At 43.3% G+C, this 23,671-nt stretch overlaps 1 protein-coding gene across 6 annotated transcripts in view; it reads left to right on the top strand.

The window, feature by feature from the left end:
- LOC119966127 (MAGUK p55 subfamily member 6-like) overlaps positions 1-23,671 on the top strand; it is a 161,179-nt gene that overhangs the window by 12,239 nt on the left and 125,269 nt on the right. For 2 of the 6 annotated variants that reach the window (XM_038797382.1, XM_038797380.1), the window contains exon 2: positions 22,166-22,250. The exons of 2 other annotated variants lie outside the window; for them this stretch is intronic. In XM_038797382.1, coding sequence (XP_038653310.1) covers positions 22,247-22,250 — 4 coding nt within the window. In that variant the 5' untranslated portion in view covers positions 22,166-22,246. Of the gene's footprint in view, positions 1-537; positions 563-22,165; positions 22,251-23,671 lie in introns of those variants that run through there. 2 more of the 6 variants (XM_038797381.1, XM_038797383.1) reach the window with 2 other exon arrangements.

Raw genomic sequence — 23,671 nt, 5'->3', positions numbered from 1 at the left:
ACTGATTTGTTGGTTGTGACAGCTTTGTCTTGTGTTCGAAATGAAACACTGCCGTATGCATTGCTCAGCTAGCTGGTGAGTATGTATCACGGTAAAAAGAATAGAGCTTATTCAGTGGTGAATTAGGTGAGAAGGAAACTTGTAAAATCATTAGCACAAGTGCAAATTATGGCAGGTGGATGGATGCTGGAAATCTGAAACCTGAACAGAAAATGCTGCAAATACTCAGGTCTGGCATTTCCTTTGTTAACAATTGAAGTCTTTTTGTATGCTGGTTATTTGAATGATAAAATAGTGAGAGATTGAGGTCATGCAAGGTTTGAACAGAGCTTCCTTTGTAATGATCGATCAGTAATCCCATATATGTGTGTGTGTGTTTTATAAAAAACTAAAATCTCTTAATTTGAGCCAGTCAAAATAGTCTTTGATGACTCCCTTCTGTTCCTTCATCTTTCTCCTTTCTCTTCTCTCCACTCCCAATATTTTTAGGTGCACCAGATGCCTTGTGCAGCAGATGCCTTGTTAATCTGATAAAGCATGATTCGACCACTAACCAAACTGGGTCAGTACATTGCCTACGTTTTTGGCAAAGAATGGGAAGTGTATCAGAGTTGTTATTAATTAATTAATGCATTTTCTGTGTCATTATCAAATAACATGGATGCATTGTAGTGTTATTAGATATCCGTCATCTGCAGGCTTTTTTTCAGGAACAAAGTGTTCAGCTGAAAGCCAATTAATTATTTTTGATAGAAGAATTATGTTTTCTGTTTGAAGATGGAATTTGCTCTTTATTTATCACAAGCTGCATGGTGTTCAGTCAGGCTACTGCATAACTATAATTTTTCTGCGTGTTTCGCAGGCTGCATGTGTGCTAGAATAACAAACTCCTTTAGCCGGGGCATAGAATCATAGAATTTACAGTGCAGAAGGAGGCCATTTGGCCCACCGAGTCTGCACCAGCCCTTGGAAAGAGCACTCTACTTAGTTGCACATAGAACTTCAAATCTGTTTTTTCTTAAGTCTGAGATAGTCTTGCACTGAAACTTATTCCTGAGGTGGGATTACTGGAACATCCAAAGTATAGAACTTGGGGTTTCGAAAATTACTCTTTGACGGCTTTATTTCCAGTTTGATCTATTTTCTGGTGAACGATATAGTTGAGTGGGCTTGGAATTTAAAGGACTGATTTAGTAATCATGCTTTCAAACATCCTATTACATACAGTGAATAGTTCAGAAGATTTGCCATTGCATATGGAAATGTGGTTGCCACTTTGTACACCTGAGAGATAGAAACTCATCTTGGTGGTAGGGCAAAAGGGGGGGGGTGCAGTCCATTTTACACTCTGCCCAATTTTCTTTATTTCAGTCAGGCCAAGTGTAAAATGAGTAGCTGATTTGCTGATCCCTGATTTGCTTTATTGCCCAAGATGGTTTTGTACACCCAAGATCCCATGATCGGATGGAACGAATGGCTAATGAACTTAAGTGATGTTGAGGAGAGAATTTTCACTAACTAGGACACTGATAGAACTCCTTACAACTTTTCACAATAGTGCCATGGAACTGTTAACATCTGTGAAAACAAACAGAAAGGGTCTTGTTTTTAACACCTCATCTGAGAGATGGTGCTTCCAAAAATGCAGCTTTCGTCAGTACTTGGTGTCACTGGGAACAGTGTAATGTTTCATCTTGTTTTTATGTAGAATTAGAATGATCTACCAGGAGATGTGCTTTGTAGTGTTGAAACTCATTGTTAGCTATACATTTACACCAAATGACTATTTGCAGAGCTTTTGCAGTAAATGTATGTATTGAACATATCTAAAGGCCACAAGAAATACTGTACAGATCATACACCTTCTCCTTGATCCTGCTCCCTATTTTGTGAACATTATCTTCTGAAACTAGTGCTGAAAAATTTGTTGATGGAGACTGAAAACTGGCTATTCTTTCTTCATTTTGGAGGCAGGTGGATTTTAAACTATGAGCACAGATTTGGAATGACTGAACATGATTTTTATTGCATTGGTCTTTTATCTGTGTTCTGGGATCGCATTCTACTTGTTTATCATTAGGCTCGTTGGTTTATGGCAATTCCAATACTGTTTCTGTGACACCTGGGTTACAATATTTTCCCCGAATTTGTATTGGTATTTTTGGCCTCTTTCCTGCAATTTGTCCCCTTTTTTTTCCCCCATCAGTTGTAAATAGAAAAATAAATCAGTGACCGTGGCTCATCAACCCTGTGCCTTCTGTACCACTGCCAGATTAGAGCTGCACTTGAAGTAGTGCAATTGCTGTCATGATTAAACAGGGCTCAGTTACAAATGTGTGTAGATTGTCTTTGTGCAGTATAACATACGCAAGTTAATGGATTTGTAGTGCCGCAGTTGCTTTGCACATCCTGTGAAGCTGTTTTCTAAACCAACACTGGTTTGCACTTCTACGGTATGATGGATCAAAATTGAAGGACTGAAAGGAGTTTGAGGCAAAAGACAGGAAGGTGGGGTATGGGGAAAATAAACAAGCTGGGATACCATCTAATTTGATGGATTACTCTAATAAGGGGCCAGTAAAGGCAGTATCTGTTGGTAGATGTAATATATTTTGATGTATTTTTTTACAGATCTGTTTTACCAAATATTGTGTGCAGCTGGTAGTTTACCGTCTCCTTTAAACTGCATTTGTTAATAATATTTGAAACATTAAGCTTCGTCTCTTTCCTTCCGCCACCCACAGCACCCTGCAGTGTGCAGTTTTTTTTAGAAAATAATTGAGGTACAGTGTGTACAAATTTGTATTTGCCATAGACTGCCACTCCTGAAATGAAATGCTTTCAAATTGGCCAGACATGCTGACTCTTTCAAGTTGTTTATTAATGGGAGATTAAAGTATTCAACTGTCAAGGGGAGCTTTGGCAAGATTTCTTAACAGCTGAACTAAAGTTGAGGTTTGTAGGGACAATAACTGAAGGGCGACTTATTTCTTTAACTGACAAAGTAAACAAGTGTTAATATTCCAATGTCGATTTTGTCCTGTACTGTAGAGTAGACTGGCCTAAGTGAATGAGGAACTACAGAACATGTAGTTTAAAATAATTTATTATGGAACAAACTGCGTGGTAAGATAACTAGGATAAATTAACTAACAAACAACTAACACTAAACAATTCTTGTGGAACTACTGCAAATACGTCCATCGCCTAGCATGACCAACGCCCAGATCACATCGTCACATGATGAGTTTACAATGCCACCTAGTGGTCAGGGGTCCTGCATAACATTATGTACAAACTCACATAATGCATATATCACATCCCCTTTCCTTTGTAAACTAAAATTATTTGCAAGCATGAAATTACTTTATACATTTCAAGATCATATGCATAATTATATACACGTAACCTTTACACAGTTCAGTACACATTCTGTCTTTCAGGTTAATGCCATCTTCTGGTTGGTCTCCTGAGAATTGACATAATAATAACAATAATAACTAATAATCTTTATTGTCACAAGTAGGCTTACATTAACACTGCAATGCAGTTACTGTAAAAATCCCCTAGTCGCAACATTCCGGCCCTGTTTGGGTACACGGGGAATTCGGAATGTCCAAATTACCTAACAGCACGTCTTTCGGGACTTGTGGGAGGAAACCGGAGCACCCGGAGGAAACCCGCGCAGACACTGGGAGAACGTGCAGACTCCGCACAGACAGTGACCCAAGCCGGGGATCGAACCTGGTGCTGTGAAACAACAGTGCTAACTACTGTGCCGCCCACAAGAATGTGATCTTGTTTCTTTTTCCGGAAGACCGGTTTTCTTTCTGGTCTTTGAGTCACCAACTCTTTTAGCCGTTTGAAATGACTCTTATTCCTTCTCCTCTTGGTTTTAGTGCCATCATCCGTGAAATTGGTACGGTCCACACTCACATCTGCCTGTGCACCCAGAGCATCATTCTTGCTCCTGGTCTCAGCCAAGGGATTAGCTGTTTCTCAATCTTCGGCTAAATTGAGGAGTTTTGGTTGATCCATGGTGCTTGTGCTCGAACGCTGTACTGTATGCCCATCAACTGGTGATGCATCTAATGTTGGATGCGTTTGAAGTTGCAGGCAAGTGTGTGACTTCAGGAAAGATCTGCAAACCCTCACATTCCGGTATTTTAGCTAGATCAATGTCCTCGATATTAGACATTACCTCTTCACTTTGTGGTCTAGCCTCAAATAGTGGCTCATCCTCATCTGATAGAATGATACATGCTTTGTCTTTTGTTAGAGAACTGCACAAAGATGTATCCATTTGTTCTTCCTGTAAGTTTTTTGATGGACTGGCCTCGAGTACTTGGGAATCCACTGCAGGAACTGTGCCATGGGCATTGGATAATTCATCGTACTTCTCTGGTGCCAACGTCTCCAAAATGGGGATTATTTCTTCAGTTAGGAGTTGGCAGTTCGCAGTTCATTTGCTCTCGCTGAAAATCATATCAACAACAGACAGTACTTCGCTGTCTGTCTCCTCCATCAAGTAAACAGGTCTTGGTCGCTCCAACGTCCAAAGGGCGTAACATTGCCAGGAAAAGTGGTGCTCTACCACATTTGGGACAGATCAGTCCAACAGCTGGACATCTTCATGGTAAATGTTAAGTGCCACATCGTTGGCATGTCATGGAGGATCGGGTCGGCTGCCTGCACTGGGAACACGTTTCTTATTCAGCTGTGTCACCACACAAATGGCGTATGCCATCTCTTCTGCCTTTGCACCAAAATTATAGAGATTTAACTGTCTAGCTGCTTTGCAGAAAGCTCACTAGCGTGACATATTGGAATGGCACTTTCTAGTTTCCGGTCAACTTCCCATCATAGCCACTTGTACACTATTATTGAAGATTCCAAAACTATCTGAACTCCTAACATTGACAAGTGGAGTGCGCTGAAGTTGCACAACTGCGCTTTCAATCACAAGTCAGTGAGGGCGCTATTGAATGCCTCACCCGCGTTCTGGGTGCGCGTACGGAATATACAGCTTTCAAAGGTTTTGTGTTTTTCTAGGGCAGCAATGCTGATCGAATGTTTTAAGCACTTCTTCAAAGTTTTTGCCGTCAGCCTCATCTTTAAATGCAAACTTATTGAAGATCTCAATTGCCTGGGGACCTGCTACAGTGAGTCGTAACGCGGTTTGCCTCTCGTCGGGCGGTGCCTGCAGACCAAGGGTTGCAACATGCAGCTTAAACAGCCTCCAATTCTCGTCTGTATTACCGGTAAACCGAAGCTGTTGATGCCCTTCATTCCAGGGTTCAAAGTTTTACCGCGGGTTGAGCGGCAGATGTGAGAAGCTTGTAAGGTTAGTCACAAAGATGTGTTTCCTTTCTTATCCTGCAGAGTTATCTTCAGTGGTTTGAATTTTCCTTTCCTGAACTTCAAGGTCTGGTTAAATCATCACACCTGGTACCATGTCATGTTCTGTAGACTGGCCAAAGTGAACGAAGAGCGACAGAACATGTCGTTTAAAATAGTTTATTATAGAACAAACTGTCTGGTAAGATAACTAGGATAAATTGAATAACAAACAACTCTTATGGAACTACTGGAAATACATTTATCTCCCAGCATGCCCAACTCCCAGATCACATGGTGACGTGATGAGTTCACAATGCCACTCGGTGGTCGTGCATAACATTATGTACAAACTTACATTATGCCTATCATCACAGGTTTTATGAGGGAAAGGTGCATAAATGAGTTCACTAATATTTTCATAAGTCCATCCACATTAATCAGTTCTTTAACTGTTGTAGTTTTCAGAAAAGGACAGAGTTTTGAATTTTTCATCAAGTCTAGGATTCATAATGCTTGGTCTATTCTTGGTACCTACTGTTCTGGGGAATTTTTAAATATAGAATGGAGCATTCAAAATAGTGTTCTCTAGGACGCAATTGGTTATTTAAAAGAAGATAGTTTGTTGCATGTAGAAGAAGAGTGAATGCAAATGTGACTGACATGATTCCATTATGTCACCTAGCCACAGGGCAGCACGTTGGAGTAGTGGTTTGCACTGGTGCCTTACTGCGCTGAGGATCCAGGTTCGATCTCTGCTCTGGGTCACTGTCTGTGTGGAGTTTGCACATTCTCCCCGTGTTTGCGTGGGTTTCACTCCCACAACCCATAGATGTGCAGGGTAGGTGGATTGGCCACGCTAAATTGCCCCTTAATTGGGAAAGGTGAATTGGGTATTCTAAATTTATATAAAAACAAAAGTCACCTAGCCACACCAAGGCACTAGGTAGCATCATCAGCCTCCACCCCAACAGGATTCGCCTCCGAGCAACAAGTGAGGTGAATGCCAGAATGTTTACCCCTGCACCCGTCTGCAGCTCTGGCAAGTCCGAAACCCCAAATATAGCCGCCAAAGGGCAGGGCTCCAGCTCAATGTTCAGGATTGCTGACGTGGTGCTGATAAAGAGACCCAGAAAACCCACCAGCTTGGGACAGGACCAGAACAAATGTGTGTGATTAGCGGGCCCTCTCGAACTACGCTCACACCTATCCTCAACCCCGCAAAGAAACAACTCACTCTGGCCTTAGTAAAGTGCACCCTAAACGTTACCTTGAGCTGGATCAGGCTCAGTCCCGCGCAAATCGACATGGCGTTCACCCTGAGGAGGGCCTCACCCCACACCACTTTATCCAATATAGGCCCCAGCTCCTCCTCCCACTTGGCCTTCAGCCCTTCCACTGAGACCAGATCCTCCCCCAAAATCTGTCCATAAATGCCGGACGTACAATCCTCACCAGGCCCAGACAGAAAAGGAACCTCTCCAGCAAGGATGATGGCAGTGCACCTGGAATGTTGGAAATATTCGTCAATCAAAATTTCATGCATGGAGGTACCTAAACGAGTTTGAGCCTGATTTTCTCTTTCAATTCCCCCAGGCTGGCACACCGCCCGTCCAGGAATAAATCGCTCACGCTCTCCAGCCCGTTTCTTCGGCATCTAACTTTTCCGCCCCGAACAAGTGGTTCACTCAAATGGGGGCCAGCCTTGATACTGACCCCAGCTTGAAACGATGACAAAAGTTGCCTCTATTCTTTTAAAGTGGAGACCATCACTGGATTTGACGAGCACTTGACAGAGCAAATGTCAAAGGCGCCATCACCAGTGCCCCCAAACTGGACCCTCTACACGACCCAGATTCCATCCGCACCCAGGTAGACACCACCTCTCCACATCGCTCCAACATCTTCGCGTCAGCAACCCAGTAGTAAAACGTCAAATTTGGAAGCGCAAGACCCCGTGGCCATCTATCCCTCTGTAGGACACCCCTTTGAATCCTCAGGACTTTTCCCACCCATGTGAAACCTGATATAAGCCGCTCAACCCCTCGGGAAAATGACTTGAGAAATACCGGAAGAGACTGAAATAAGAACAAGAATGTCGACACGATGTTCATCTTGATGGATTGAACCCGGCCCGCAAGGACAGTGGAAGGCTTTCCCACCTTTGCAGGTCAGCCTTGACCCTCCTTGCTAATTTACGGAGCATCACCCAATCCCGAGCCACCTGGGCCCCCAAATACCGAAAGCTAGTCTCAGCCAGGCGGCAGAGTCGGCCCCCAAGACTGGCGTCCCTCCATGAATTGTTGACTAAACAATACTCACTCTTCCCTAAATTTAACTTTATCCAGAGAAGGAGTCAAAGTTCTTCAGTATACTCATTAAGTCCCCCATAACTGGCCCCAGGTCCCTCCCATACGGCAAAAAGGTCATCCTCACCCTGTTCCACCCCACCCCTAACTATCCGTTCCCATTATTTTGGAGACCCCTAGGGGCAATAGCCCATGGCTCAGTTGCCAATACTAACGCAAAGGGAGACATCAGACACCCCTGCTCGTTCCCCCAATGCAGCTAAAGAGACCCCGAACTCCTGGTGTTGTACGGACGCTGGCAGAAGGAGCCTTGTACAACAAATGCACCCACGACAACAAACCCAGGGCCCAACCCAAACCTCTCCAAAACTGCAAAAAGGTAACTCCACTCGACCCTATCAAATGCTTTTTCTGCATCCAACGATATGGTGATCTCCGGTTCTGGCCTAGCCGCTAGGGTGATAACGATATTAAGTAGTAGCCTTCCATTGGATGACAACTTTTGGTCCTTTTATAAATCCCGTCTGGTCTTTACCAATTACCTCCGGAAGTCAAGGTTCCAACCTTGATGCCAGGATTTTGGCCAAAAGCTTTGCGTTTACGTTGAGCAATGAATCCTTATCCTTTTTCAGGAGAAGAGAAATGGTGCCTGTCCAACCATCTCCGGGAGAGAACCCCAGGGAATGATTAAAACATCCCCATCAATAACAGAACCAGCTGATCTCACTCTATGCCCTTTTAATAAAGCCTTGGATACTGTAAGCATTGTTGAATGTCCCATGCAACCTTCAATGACTTCCACACATATGCACCTAGGTCCCGCTACTCCTCCACACCCTTTAGATTGTACCCTTTATATTGTATCTTCACGTTCTCCCTATCAAAAGAGTCATTCCACACTACTCTACATTGAACTTCACCTGTCACTCGATTGTCCTTTCCACCATCTTATCAATGCCCCTTTGAAGTTCCACATTACCCTCCTCACAATTCTCAAAGCTTCTGAGGTGAGTGTTATCTTCAAATTTTGAAATTGTAATTGTGCCCTGTACATCAAGGTCTAGTTCATGAATATATATCAGGAAGAGAAAGACTCCCACCACCAATCCCTAGGAAACCACCACCACAAACTTATTTCCGGCCCAAAAACATCCAGTGACAACTACTGTTCCCTGTCACTCACCCAATTTTGAAAATATTTTGCTACTGTCCTTTTTATTCTATGAGCTCTAACTTTGCTCACAAGGCTGTACAGCACTGTATCAAATGCCTTTTGGAAGTTCATGTGCACCAATTCCAGAGTATTTCCTTCATCAATCCTCTGTTACTTCCTCCAGAAAGTTAGTTAAACACTCTTGATCCATGCTGCTTTCCTTAATTAACCTGCATTTGCCTGAGTGGCTGTTGATTTTGTCCTGAATTATTGTTTCTAGAAGCTTGCCTCCCACTAAAGTTAAAACTATTGGTCTGTAATTGCCAGCTTATCTATTTGGCTTATCTGTGCACCCTTTTCGGAATAATGGTGTAACATTGCAATTCTCCTAGTCCTCTAGCACATCCAAATCTAAGGAACACTGGGAAATTACAGCCAGTGCCTCCACAATTTTACTCGCTCTTCTCTGTGTCTGTGATGCATTCCATCCTGTCCTGGTACCTTATCAACTTTAAGTACAGGCAGCCTATCCAGTACCACCACATCATTCATTATAAACCCCGTAAGTGTCTGAATAACCATGTCCTGGGAGCATTTTCTTCTTTGGTACAGACGGATGCAAACTATTAATTTAATACTTCAGCTATTCCCCTTGCCTCCATAGATAAATCCCCTTTTTGGTTCCAAATAGATCCCACTCCTCTTATCACCCTTTTACTATATTATATATTCATATAAAATCACGAGGGAGCTTGACAGGGTGGATGTGGAGAGGATGTTTGCTCTTGTGGGAGAATCTAGAACTAGGAGTCACCATTTAAAAATAAAAAGTTGCCTTTTTAAGACAAATTAGGAGAATTGTTTTCTGCTGTTATTTTTTTTCTGCTGTTGTATGTTTATTCATTTACCCTCTGAACCTTCTATGTTTGCCTGGTTCTTGGTTGCATTGTTCAGTGATGTCTGTCATAAGCACACTTTTTCTACACTTTAATCTCGATCTCTTATGTCATCCAGGGAGTTCAGAATTTGTTTATCGTACCTTTCCCCTTCGTGGGAGTATACTGTGAGCATCCATAAAATTTCATAGAGTCCTTACAGTACAGAAGGAGACCATTTAACCCATTGACTCTGCATTGCCCACTCCCCACCCTATCCCAGTACCCTGCACATGAGCTATCTTCTTTAAAGGTAGCCCGTTGTTCAGTTTGCCTTTTTGCTGCCAGTCTTTGATTCCAAGTCATCTGGTCCTGGCCCATTCTTGCCCCATTGAAATTGGCTTTTTCCCATTTAATTATTCTTACTCTGGATTGTTGTTTCTCCTTTTCCATAACCAACCTCAACCATATGATACATTAAACACTGTCCCCTAAATTGGGGTTTTTCAAAGTGCATGGCATGACTGGTGGTTGGGTTTCGGAGCGATCAGTCGCGGCCTTCCCGTGGTGGTCCCGATTGTGGAAAAAGCACCCAAAGGCCGCTACTGACATTTTTATTGAGAATGGGACTGTTGGCGTCTTTTAAATGAGAAGGAAATGAGGCTGTGTGCAGTCTTCTGGCCAGAAGTGGCAGCAGTGAGCGGGTCACACGCCTTGCACGTATACTTGACGTCAAGTATGTACATGTTTTTGGTGCCAAATCACAGAGGAGAGCGACTTCCATTTTCTAGCTGCTGGCAAGCAAGGCCAGAGGACTGTAGAAGATGAATCATTTTCTTACAAGAAAGTGACAGCCAGAGACACAAACAGGCAGAGTACCTACTGACCAGGATCTCCCATCTGAATCTGCTGCAGTGAGCTGCTCGGGTGAGTTCAAGATAGGCCAACTGAAGTTTCTTCTTTGCAGGCTGTTAACTGGAGGCCTGGGATCTCTATAAAGAGCTAACACTAGCATTGCTCTCAGGAACAAACACTATAAAGATGAGAGTTAAGACCCCAGCCTCTGTAATTAACTTGCTGCTGACTCCAAATTAAAAGACTAAACTGCTGTACCTGATCTGTGACAGTACATTAAAATCAGGCTAAAAACCCATGAGGCTGTAGCATTCTGCAGTAGCATCTCCCAGGAGTATCCAGTGCTGAGTAAAATGAGCATTTTGGTGCCATTGCCCTTCACAACATCCTTCATGTGGGAGGTTGGATTTTCCATTCTCCAAATGTGAAGATGGCACAAAGTAAACTGGCTGAAGTCTGCACCTGATATGCGCATTGCCCTCTTCTCCTGTGATCCTGATTTGGCGTGTTATTGTGAGGACCAAGCAGCCTTCCTTTTCGCATTAAAGGCAAACGTGGGTTGTGAAGGTAGGCGGTTGGCACAAACTGGTACTGGGGAAAAATGTTTGAATGACACTTGATCTATTTGGCTCACTTCACCCCCCCCCCCCCCCCCCCCCCCCCCCCGCCAAGAACCAGGTAAGCAGCACCTCCTCTCTTATTGGAATGAAAACAATATGATGGTGGTGAAACTTTTCCTGAGATGCTCCTTTCTGTCCTTCACACTACTGGTATCCCAGTCTCAATTCTGATAACGAATGTCCCCCTTTATAATTACTTTACAATTCTTGCACCTCTCTGAAATTTTCCTGCAAATTTGTTACTCTATATTTACATAATGTGTTCCTGAGATCCTTTTCATTTCACATCATCTTAGTAGTAGGAGTGGCGGCACGGTGACGCAGTGGTTAGCAGTCCTGCCTCATGGCGCTGAGGACCCAGGTTCGATCTCGGTTCCGGGTCACTGACCGGTTCAGCTAATTCTGTCTCTTTTCCAAATGTGCATATTATCCCTGTGTCTGCATGGGTCTCACCCCCACAATCCAACGATGTGCAGGGTAGATGGATTGGCAACACTAAATTGCCCCTCAATTGGGGAAAAAAGATTATTCTAAAGTTTTAAAAAACTTTAAATAATCTTAGTAGTACGAGCAACCAAAGTGCTAGCCAACATATGCACAGTATAACTAACCTAAAAATAGATTAGAAAAACATTTTACTGATATTACTGAAGCTTTTGGGAGAAAAAACATGAGCTGAGATTTTCCAATCGCAAGATGGTGCACACTGAGACTGTCACAGCACTTGAAGGTTGCAGTGGCATTGGAAGTTCCCGGAAACCCCCCCACCACCCTGCACTACTCACTGACTCCCATGTCTCCCCCTCGGTGCTACATGGCCATTCCCCATTTCCCCCCCCCCCCCCCCCCCCCAACCCCAGGCATTGCTCGCTACTGTCCTGTGACTGCCCTCCAGCCCCCGACACATTTCCTGGCACTGCTTGCCACCTGGGCTATGGGGGTTGGGCAGGTCTACCTGTTTGGTAACATGAATCAGAATTTGCAGCTAAGTGCTAGGCAGCTTCCCTATTCATCCCATGTTCTCCGGTGACGACTTAAAACATGATGACATCAGGGATTTTGTTTCTGTTCAGCTAATTCTGTCTCTTTTCCAAATGTGGTAGTGATCTTTGATCAGTCTCATCAGAAACACATTACTGAGTAGCTTTTTGGCTTTGATGAAGGCTCAAATTTGAGCTCTATTTTTTAGTCTCTTTTCACTGCAAATTATGCATTTGGCCCCTCCCAAGCAACTACCCTGATGCTTCTCTCAGTTATGATATCATGTTATCGGTTTGAAGCTTTCCCAGAGAATGTGAGTGTTACTATGAGGAGCAAGTTTTATCTTTTCAAAGTAACCGTTTTACATGTGGGGAAATTGGTGGATTGTTACCACATCTCTTTCTGGATGCCAATAGTGACCCATTTTCTGGGGAAGTTCTGTCCTTGTGAGTCATATTAACAAGGTGGGGAGGGTGGAATGGAACAGAAATTCAGTACTCTGAAAATGATGGTATAATCTAAATCTCAGTCTGGTCAGAAGTGTAATTCAACTGAACTCGATTTTGTTCCGAGTAATGTTACTGTTTTTACAGAATGCTGCTTTTAACTAACTAATCAGACACGCTTCTTATCATTCCATTTAATACCAAATTTTAATTCTTGGTAAGAAACTACAATGAAGAAAACAATTTGCATTTATGTAGCACCATGTGCATTCTTAGGACATCAAAAATGCTTCACAGCTAATGGCTGTTGCAGTTATAATCTTAGAATAACAAAGTGGTTGCAGCACAGATGGAGGCCGTTGACCCATACTTTCCCTGTCGCCCTGCAAATTTGTTTTCTTCAGATGTTTATCTGATTTTCCTTTTGAAAGCCACTATTGAAACTGCCTCCGCCGTACTCGCTGGAGTACATTCCAGATCCTGAAGTGTGCTGTGCAGTTTTTCCTCGTGTCATCATTGCTTCTTTTGCCATGACAATGTAGCGAAATACATCACCAAAGTTGTGATCAGCAAGCTAGGCAAGGAAGCAAATGACCAGATAATTGTTTCGCCGCTGTTTGTTGAAGGACAGGTAGTAGCCAGGCCAACAGCCCCTCTCCATTGATTGTTAGGCACCCACCTAAGCAGGTTGATGGGACTTCTGTTTAATTTCTTATCTGCAAGATGTCCTCTCCCAATAGTGCTACCATGCAAACTGAGAACTGCTTTCTGTAAATTTTAAAGACTCTATATTTGTTGGATGGAGGAAGTATTTTGAAGGAGTTTGAGTTCAGCGGTATGAGAAAATGTATAACTAAAGCAACATTGCTTAATTGGGTGTTAATTCAGTCTCCCCATTTAGAATCCCTAAATAGCTAAATGCCAGTGACCTGATGCACTTGTCTGTATTTTAGTCTTGCATGTACTATTTCAGTGTCACACTTCCTGTAATATTATTTGGCTATGTTACTTCTGCCATGCCTGCATTTTGCACTTAAACATGTAATACATTTTCTGCCAGTGAGTCTATAGCATCACTCAGTTCTGCCGACTAACATTGGACTGGTCACATGATGATCTCATGATGTCTGTCCCCACCTCTCACTGCCCAGCATGCGATTTGTCTCAAAAACCCCATCCTCATTTTTCTACATTCTTGGATTGACCTTTAAATAGTATTAAATATAACAAACCCAGCTCCCAGTACTCCCTTAACTGACTGCACCCCAGAGCATCCACCAACCAGCTATTCATGGATTCTGGAAATGTAACATTTGTGATTAGCTTTGACTGGAAACAGTACAGTAGGGAATATTTGTGGAATTTGTAATTGTTTTTAAGGACAGAAATTTACTCCCCACCCCACGGGTGTGTTTTGGGACGGGGAAGGAGGTAAAATTGAATGGATGAGATCCTCCCCCATCCCAGTGAGCCTGCCCACTCTGGCCAGATGCCATTTCACACTTCGATGGACAGGCCTTGGGGGGGGGGGGGGGGGGGGGGGGGGGGGGCACTTTCCCCCATCTTGAGTGGAAAGGTGAAGGGCACTTCACTCTGAGGGCTTCCTCAGAGTTGGGAAGTTCACCCTGCGTCCCATTGGAGCTCTGTGTGTTTCCCCCCCCCCCCCCAAACGCCTTGATCGTTCCCCCTCTTGATCCTCCAAGGCATCCACAGCGTTCCTGCCCCAGGATTCCTGGGATTTTACCATTGCAACTTGCGTCTTGGGACTTCATTCCATGCAGAGCGCTGCAGTACCACTTCGGCCACCTCCACCATAGGTTGATGGAAGTCCTATCCACTGCCAATCTAACACTCAGTTGAGTGTAAAATGGCAGTAGGAAGTTCCAGAGTCAGCAGATCATAGAATTACAGAATCCCTCCAGTGCAGAAGGACGCTATTTGGCCCACCGAGCCTGCCCCAACCCTCCAAAAGATCACCCTACCTAGGCCCAATTCCTTGCTCAACTCCGTAACCTCACATAACCGTTGAACACTGAGGGAAAATTTATCATGGCCAATCCACCTAACTTGCACATCTTTGGACTGTGGGAAGTAACCGGAGCTGCAGGAGGAAACCCACGCAGACACGGGGAGAACCTGAAAACTCCACACAGACTGCCACCCAAGGTCAGAACCCATGTTCATGGCGCTGTGAGGCAGCAGTGCTAACCACTGTACTGCCCACTCGCATTACTCACTGACTCTCGGGGTGGCGAACGGCGATTGTTCGCAATCCTTGAATTCCAACCCCAAGACTATTTGAAAAGGATTTTTGAAGAGTTTGCGTCAATTGTAACGAGATGCATATGATGTGGTGGCTTTTTGACCTAGAAGCAGTAGAGACGAGAGGGTATTTTAAGATGAGAAGTCATATGGCTGTCAGATGATGAAAAACCACACTAGAGGTGAGAACAGAGGAATCACATTTACAAGGAGCAGTTTGTATGTAATACTGTACTGCTAAACAGGTAGAAAGCCAAAGATGGTTTTGGAGCAGGCATTATGTATTGGATAATTTTACTGCTGCAATTTTGCCAGTGCTGGCCAAACTGTTGAACAAGGTTTATTAAAGGGATGGATAAATGAGTCTCTTGGAGTCTGTATCATCAAGACTGTTGTGAACCTAGCTGAGGGAATCTGGCAGGAATGTGCGGTTTTGGTGAAGACAGCCTTCAGGCAACTCTGATGGAACACGTTGTTAGTCAATGTGATGTGAGGGCGAATTGATTTAAGTGAAAGCAAGAGATCCTAGGTACTGGGGGCTGGGTTAGAGAACTTGAGAACTGCACAAGATGCCACATATCTGCAGAGTGAGCTGGGTGCTGTGGTTGTGCAAGTGTGTCAGATATATCTTTGATGTGTGGATGATTTAAAGTGAAAGTTACCTTTCATTTGAAATATAATTTGCCCATTAATTCATGTTGGTTCTCATTTGTGTTTAGATAAACGTAATACGTTTGGGGGGGGGGGGGGGGGGTCATTCAGTACATTTTGTTATTTTGGTTTATGGTTTCACCACACTGGGATCATAACACATTTCATTATTTTGCTAAACAAATATATATGAACAGTGAGTGCTACTGATTCACAATTTCCAGAAACATGTGGGCATAATTACATCATCCTAAATCCCAAAATACTGGTGGTGCATTCCAGAACTTTGAAATAAAAACATATTTTCACATACTGTGCTTGGATAATAAATGCAGGTTTTGTTAGCAAAGCCCTCGTCTCAGTAAAACAATCTTAATGTCAAACATGAGCAGGAGTATCCTGCTAAGGGGAGCTACTTTTAAGGGCTGTCTTGAAAAATCCATGAATGTTCAGAATCAACATGATTGTAAGACATTTCAGACATATTGAAATGAGAACTTGATGTATATAGCACCTTCCAGAGGGCAGCAGGATGGCGCAGTGGGGAGCACTGCTGCCTCATGGCGGTGAGGACCCGGATCAAATCCGGGTCCCAGGTCACTGTCCGTGTGGAGTTTGCACATTCTCCCTGTGTCTGCATGGGTCTCACCCCAACAATCCAAAGATGTGTAGGGTAGGTGAATTGGCCATGCTAAATTGCCCCTTAATTGGGAAAAAAAGAATTGGGTACTCTAAATTTCTATTTAAAAAATAGCACCTTCTATTTTCTCAGGACCTCAAAGTACTTCATAGCCAATAAAGTATTCTGAAATTAAGTCATGCTTTTAATGTATGCAAATGAGGCTACAATTTGTGCAGAGCAAGATCCAACAAGAGATGTGAAAAATGGCCATGGCCTGTTTTTTTTTAAAGTGGTGGTGATTGAGGAATAAATGCTGGCAGGGCATAGGATAACTTTTTAGGTAGTGCTGTGGGATCTTTTATGGCCACCTGAGATGGCACATGTGGCCTCAATTTAATATCTCATTTGGAAAGATGGGCCACTCAAACAGTGTAACTCTCTCTGCATTGCACTGAGGCATCCTATGGATTAAGTGCACAAATCTTTGAAATGGGGCTCCTGAGAGAGCTGTAGAAATATTGGCCTTGGCGAGAGAACAGAGATTGGAGAGAGCTAGAAAGGACGGGCCTGGGCGAGAACACGGCAACTGATGAGACTGAAGGATCGAGGAGAGAACAGAATTAAACAATCTGAGAGGATGCAACATATTTGCAGGGGGAAGGGACTGAGCCAAAAGTTGTACGCATTGGCACCAATTATATAAAGCGAGCAGATATTGAGGTCCTAAAGTGTGATTTTCAGGTGACTACTCCAGTGCCACGCATCGGCCAGAGTACAGATAAGAATATAGGGAGGCTTAATGCTTGTTTGAAGCATGGTGCAGAAGGGAGGGCATTTAAAGCAGTTTAGCGACAGAACACTTATTCAAAAGGAATATTAAGAGGTACACCTCAACAGGACTGAGGCCAATGTCCCAGAGGTTCACTAGTGTGGTTGAGGAGGGTCTAAACTAAAATGGCAGAGATTGGACACTAGCATATGGTAGTAGAAAGCAAGAATGAAATGAATAAAGTGAGTGTGTTGACAGTACTAGAGAAAGAAGTAGAAACACCTGCAGGAACTCTCCAAAGTTTCCCCCCCCCCCCCCCCCCCCCCCCCCCCAAACAATAAATCTGACCCTATTTCCAGTTCTCTAGCTTTGACAAAGATTGTCCAGACTTGAAATGTTAGCATTTGTCAGACCTGCTGAGATTGTTCAGTATTTTCTGTTTGTGTTACAAATGGTGAGGACTGGGCGATTAAACATACAAGGATATAAAATGTTCAGAAAATAAATATAGAGAAGGAAAAAGGGGCGGTGGGGATGGAAGTAATGATTGGGGAAGTCATTGTAGTATTGGAAAGAGGGGATTTCCTTGAGGGGGCAAGAACAGAGAGGGGGTAGAATTTGGGATTAAATAAAGGTGAGGTCAAACTATTTGTGGTATTCAGTAGACTTCCAAGTAATGAGAAAGAGCGAGGAACAAACCTACAAGGAAATCAGATGTGCAAGAACTATTGAATGGGGGTACCGAGGAACTTTAATCACGGAAATATCGAGTGGGATAGGATTAAAGGGCAACTTGATCATTGTGTTTTCAGGCCAACTGGAAGGGAAGCGTTGTTAGATCTGGTGCCTGGAAATGAGGGATGGAGGGCTAAGTGGACCGTGTCTGGGGAAACCTTTGAATAAGAGTGATCATTATATTATAACGTTTAGATTAGTAATGGAGAATAACAAGGAACAATCTAAAATAGAGCTTCTAAATTGGAAGAGGGCACAGTCCAATGTGACGAGACGGGATCCCGTTGGGGTAAAATGGAGCTGGAGACTGACGGGGGGGGGGGGGGGGGGGGGGGGAAGAGAACTAACAACAGTGGATGATCTTTAAGAAAGAGATGCTTCAGGTAGAGGCTGACTATGTTCCAGCAAGGGCGAAAGATAAGGGAGTCTAAACTGGGGCTGCTTGGATGACTAAGGAGATGATGAGGGGGGGAAAAAAAGGAGGCTGAAAACCCAAGTCAAATACAGTAGGTTCAGAAGGAAGATGAAGAGGGAGATAAGGCTGGCAAAGAGATTTTAAGAAGAGATTGGCAGTTAACATAAAAGGGAACCCAAAAATTGTCTGCAAGCATGTAAATAGAAAGAGGTAGAGTGAGTCCTATTATGGGCAAAGAGGTGATTATTTTCTAAGAGATGCAGATCAAAGCAACAATACAATTTTTTTTAAAGTACCCAATTCTTTTTTTTTCCAATTAAGGAGCAATTTAGCGTGGCCAATCCACCTACCCTGCACATCTTTAGGTTGTGGAGGTGAGACTCACAGCAGTTACGGGGAGAATGTGCAAACTCCACACAGACAGCAGACAGCGACCCGGGGTCGGTATCGTATCCGGGTTCTCGGTGCCATAAGGCAGCAGTGCTAACCACTGAGCCACTGTGCTGCCCACAAGGCCACAGTACTTTTTTTTTAAATTTAGAGTACCCAATTCATTTATTTCCAATTAAGGGGCAATTTAGTGTGGCCAATCCAACCTACCCTGCACATCTTTTGGGTTGTGGGGGCGAAACCCACGCAAACACGGGAAGAATGTGCAAACTCCACACGGACAGTGACCCAGAGCTGGGATCGAACCTGGGACCTCGGCACCGTGAGGCAGCAATGCTAACCACTGTGCCAGCCTGCTGCTCTCCGGGTCACAATACTTGATGAGTTCTTTGTATTCGTGTTTGCTAAGGAAGTGGGGTCTACCAATACTTTTCGCCGCAGAGGTATTGGAGACAATGGATTGTGTGATAATTGAAAGGGAGGTGGTACTTGAAACGCTGACTACTTGGACAAATAAGTCACCTAGTCTGGGTTGCTTAAATCCCAAATTGCTAAAGGAAGAAGGGGTGGAGATAGTGGGAAGGCAGACGTTATTTTTCAAATCATTCATCATTGAGCCAAGGCTGGCACTTTCTGAACTAAAATACATCATCCCACTTACCAGGGGAAAGAGCGTGCCTTGGAGATGAAAATTGTATCAATCCTTGTTTTCAGTAAAATTAAAACCAGGTAGATATCACAATTGTTTCTGCCCAATTTGGTAAAATTAATGTGGAACTTTATTCCATGTGGATTGAGCAGAATTATTCCTCTGTACAGCCTCAGCTGTGAGTGAGAGATGAGGTTATAAAATTAAACTGTACTTAATAGTTCTAACGAGACATTAGCATCTTCCAGCTTGAGCATTGACATTTAAATACAGTTAAAGTTCTCCTGTGGTGATGAGACAAGTAATAATTATGTCAGATGGTTTCTGTGCAGGGAGTACTTGCGGCACGTCCAGACAGAATCATGTAATCCAGAAGCTTTAGAAGAATTGGAAATTTTCGATAGTCTGTAAGTTTTGGCAAATATTTGATTGTGGATAAGGATACGTTGGTTCCCAAGCTTGGGTTCTTTAATGAGGCAGTAACTGAGATATCTAAATGAGATGTCAAACAAAGTGATTCATTATGATTTCAATCAAAAGACAGAAATTATAGCGCAGATCAATCATTTGGGTCAGTCTTGGGTTAATGCAAATTTGAATCATAGAATGGTTATGGCAGCGGAGGAGTGTGTCTATGCTGGTTCTCTGCACAAGCTGCTCAGTTAGGCCCACACCCTTTCGCTACTTCATGACAATTTTTCTTCCCTTCAGGTAATTATCTAATTCCTTTTGAAGGCCACTACTGAACCTGCTTCCATCATACTCTGGCGATACATTCCAGTTCCTGATCCTACATTGCATTTAAAAATGGTTTTCCTCCTGCCAACCTTTGGTTCTCTTGCTAATCACCTGTTGGTGTCCTGTTTCTCCATCCTTCCGCTAACGTGAACAGTTTCTCCCCAACTCCTTTGTCCAGACTCCATGATTTTGAATACTATCAAGTCTTCTCCTCTGCTTTTTCTTTTCTTCTTTAATGAGAACAACCCTAGCTTCTTCAATCTATCATGTAACCAAAGCTCCTCCTCTTCTGAGAGCCAATCTTGTAAATCCTTTCTGCAGCCCCCCCGCTGCAGCCCCCCGATGCCTTCACATCCTTCCTAAAGTTTGTTACCCAGTATTGAACACAATACTGCAGCTGGGGGCAAACCAGTGTTTATAAAGGTTTGCCCGTTTTCCATAACTTATTGCTTTCGTACTCTGTCGCTATTTATAAAGTCAAGGATGCTGTGTGCTGCATTAACTGCTTTCTCAATCTGCCTTGCCACCGTCACCAATTTATGTACACATACCCATGTGTCCCATCCCTCTACTCCTGCACCCACTTTGGAATCATATTCTTGGTTTTACATTGCCACCTCAGAAATGAGTCACTTCATACTTTCCACCTCCTTGACCTTAATTTTCATCTGCCACATGTCCAGACACACAACCAACCTGCTGCATGCTGTCCTCTTTCACATTCGGTCAACTACAGATTTTGAAATTGTGCACTCGTACGCTCAATTGTTTTCTTATTTCCTGTAATTCGTGCAACTATTATTGTGACAGAAGATGAGTACGTGGTTATAGGAATGGTTCTAATATACTAAAATACAATTTCTTTGATTGCAAAATTTCTTCAAGCAAAGCAGAATTCACCACCTTTCTGGAGATGAGTTGTGCATTTTAATGTGGAGGATGAAGGAGCAAATGTGGCTAATGCTCAAGTGATTTTAAAGTAGTGTACCGAGCCAGCACTATCTTCCCCTTGTCATGGTTTGTCACCTGATGAGATGGGGGCATAATACAAATAATTTAAGATGTTTGTTTCTCAGTTAAATACGGAATAGTTATGAGTACATCTGCTTAATTAGTGCAGTTTAACTTGATACAAAATAAGGAACAGTGGGTTGTCTTGTTAACTTCTTTAACAAAATGCCATCTCACTCTACCCCCAGCATATTTGCCTTTTTGTGCCAGCTTAAACTGTCTGTACTTATTTTTTTTTAAAAGCCAAATAGTCCATGCATCTTCATTCCACCAGTTTTGACTTAACTGGAGAAGCAGACAAATAGCTTCATCATTCTCTGCGATAATAATTTCGTTTAGCATGTTAATCAACTTTGGTTCTGTCTTTTTTAAAACATGACTGTTTTTTTTAAAAACAAACTGAAGACAACCGATTTTCAACTCTATTATGACAAAATGGGCAAAAACTCTTAATGTGGAAACCCCTTGGTAGAAAACTCAGAATTCTACTGTTTGGCCTTTTGTACCTGCGTTGAGTCCGGGATCTCGTTTCTCTACTTTGGAAAGTTGATATTCCATTATAGGAAATCTATATTGTATGTTGGGACTGTTGTGTTATGTACTCTGGGATAACACAGGCTGCAACTCGATGCAGCTTTGACCAAGATACTCCAGACTTTGGAGTAAGTTCAATGTGATTTATTGATCCATTAGCACAGTTATCTATGAGTTCGACTCTCCTGCTAATCTTGCTATAGTAACTCAGTCTAACTAACCAGTCTGCTCTAAGCCATGTGGTGGGTGTGATGCTTCTGATCTGCCCCTGTCCTATTGTCACCTGTGGAAAGAGGCAGAGCATGTGTGCCCTGTCCTTGTATATGGGTTGTGTAATGCCCCCTTGTGGTAGTGTCACCTCTTGATGTCTTGACTGCCCATTGGTCGTGTTCTATTTTATGTGTTCATTAGCTGTATGTCTGCATGTCATGACATCTCTGGTGCTCCCTCTAGTGTTTACTTAGTCTTACTGTATTTACATTAACCCCTTGTGTATTTACAGTGATGCATATCACCACAGGGACAATGGAATAAGTGCACCAAACATGGACCAGAGTACTTTCATTTCCTTTTTAATTGTTTTGACATTTAATAATTTCCCATTCTCTGAGTTGTTGTTCTTCTGCATTTTTCCTCCCTGTTTGCCATGATCCTGAATTTTGGTATCTGATATCTTCTGCCTCGTGTGTCCAAATAATTTATATAATGAAGATTGAGAAGTCCCAACACAGGTGACACCTACCTGATCACTGCCTACATGGAGCAAGTGCTGAACCCAGTTTTCTTTTGTCTTTTCTGCCTTCCTCAACAAAGCTGGATGAAATTGTGAAGCAGTCTGAATTTGGAGTGCATTTTGGATATCCACAGGTGTAGGCACATCAACTAAGAACACAAATGGGTAAGTGCCTTGCATTAGGAGTGGGCTGTGGATCTGCATCCGAAAGTCTTTTGAGCTTGGAAATTTGCTGTTTGAAACTTTATGTGCAAGCATACTTAAGCAATTATGGAAACATCTACATCCACACTGTCTGTGTGGAGTCTGCACGTCCTCCCCCTGTGTGCGTGGGTTTCCTCCGGGTGCTCCGGTTTCCTCCCACAGTCCAAAGATGTGCGGGTTAGGTGGATTGGCCGTGATAAATTGCCCGTAGTGTCCTAATAAAAGTAAGGTTAAGGGGGGGGGTTGTTGGGTTACGGGTATAGGGCGGATACGTGGGTTTGAGTAGGGTGATCATGGCTCGGCACAACATTTGAGGGCCGGAGGGCCTGTTCTGTGCTGTACTGTTCTATGTTCTATGAATCTATGACATCTGAGATTGCATTTGGATTGATGTGTCTAACATGCGAGACTGCTTAGCTACAGTGCCCATTCTGGCACTGTTTGGACTCAAAATGCCTCGTGCCATTGTGTAAGTGTGTTACACATAATATGTTTTTTCCTATTTTAGCCGAAACTTTAATGGAGCCCTCCACAATTGCTGCTGAATGTGTCTACTTAAGAGTGTGGGGTGAGATGTCTGTAAAACTGAATGCAAGATGTATATAACCTTTTACCTGGTTCTGGGAGCTGTGTGCCATTTATTCCATCTTCTGGCTAGAGTGCTTTTTGCAAATTTATTTTTTCAATTTTCTCTCTTTTCCAATTTTCTCTCTTTTCCTCCAGGTGTTTTCGTGTGCTGGGATAAAGTGTCACTGGTGTTGAAAATCGGTGTTGCTTTATCCAAGTGGTTATTTATTTTGGGCTTAAATGTTGAATGACTGGGGTGGGCAGGGGAGCAGTGTTCTATGTAGATATCGAGCGGGGGGGGAGCAGTGTTCTATGTAGATATCGAGCGGGGGGGCAGTGTTCTATGTAGATATCGAGCGGGGGGGGGGGGCAGGCAGTGTTCTGTGTAGAAATCGGGCGGGGGGCAGTGTTATTTGTCAATAGCGGACAGTGGGGCAGTGGTCTGCGTAGTTATCGGGCCAGTGAGGAAATGTCTTAATGGATATTCATGAACATTCGGAATCTGTTTTATCCCACCAGTCCTTGGTATTTGAGGTCAGTTGTAGTGCCCCATGCCTTTATCTACCAGGCCACTGCCTGAGACAGTTGGTAACCTTGGAGTTATGTCTGACCATAGGATGAGCTTTTGACCATGCTTGCTCCATCACTAGTACCACTTCCACTTCTGTAGCATTGCAGTCTCTGGCCTTCCCTCCGCTCAATTGGTGCTGAAACCGTTATCTGTGCCTTTAGTTTCCTCCAGATGTGACAGTTCCAATTCGCTCCAGGCCAACACCCTATTTTCCACTGACCATAAACATCATCTCACCCAGAAC

The sequence above is a fragment of the Scyliorhinus canicula genome, chromosome 5 (genome assembly GCF_902713615.1).
Source record: "Scyliorhinus canicula chromosome 5, sScyCan1.1, whole genome shotgun sequence".
In the NCBI taxonomy this organism is placed as follows: domain Eukaryota; kingdom Metazoa; phylum Chordata; class Chondrichthyes; order Carcharhiniformes; family Scyliorhinidae; genus Scyliorhinus; species Scyliorhinus canicula.
Note: the sequence above shows the minus strand (reverse complement) of the source record. Positions and strands in the feature narration are given on the sequence as shown.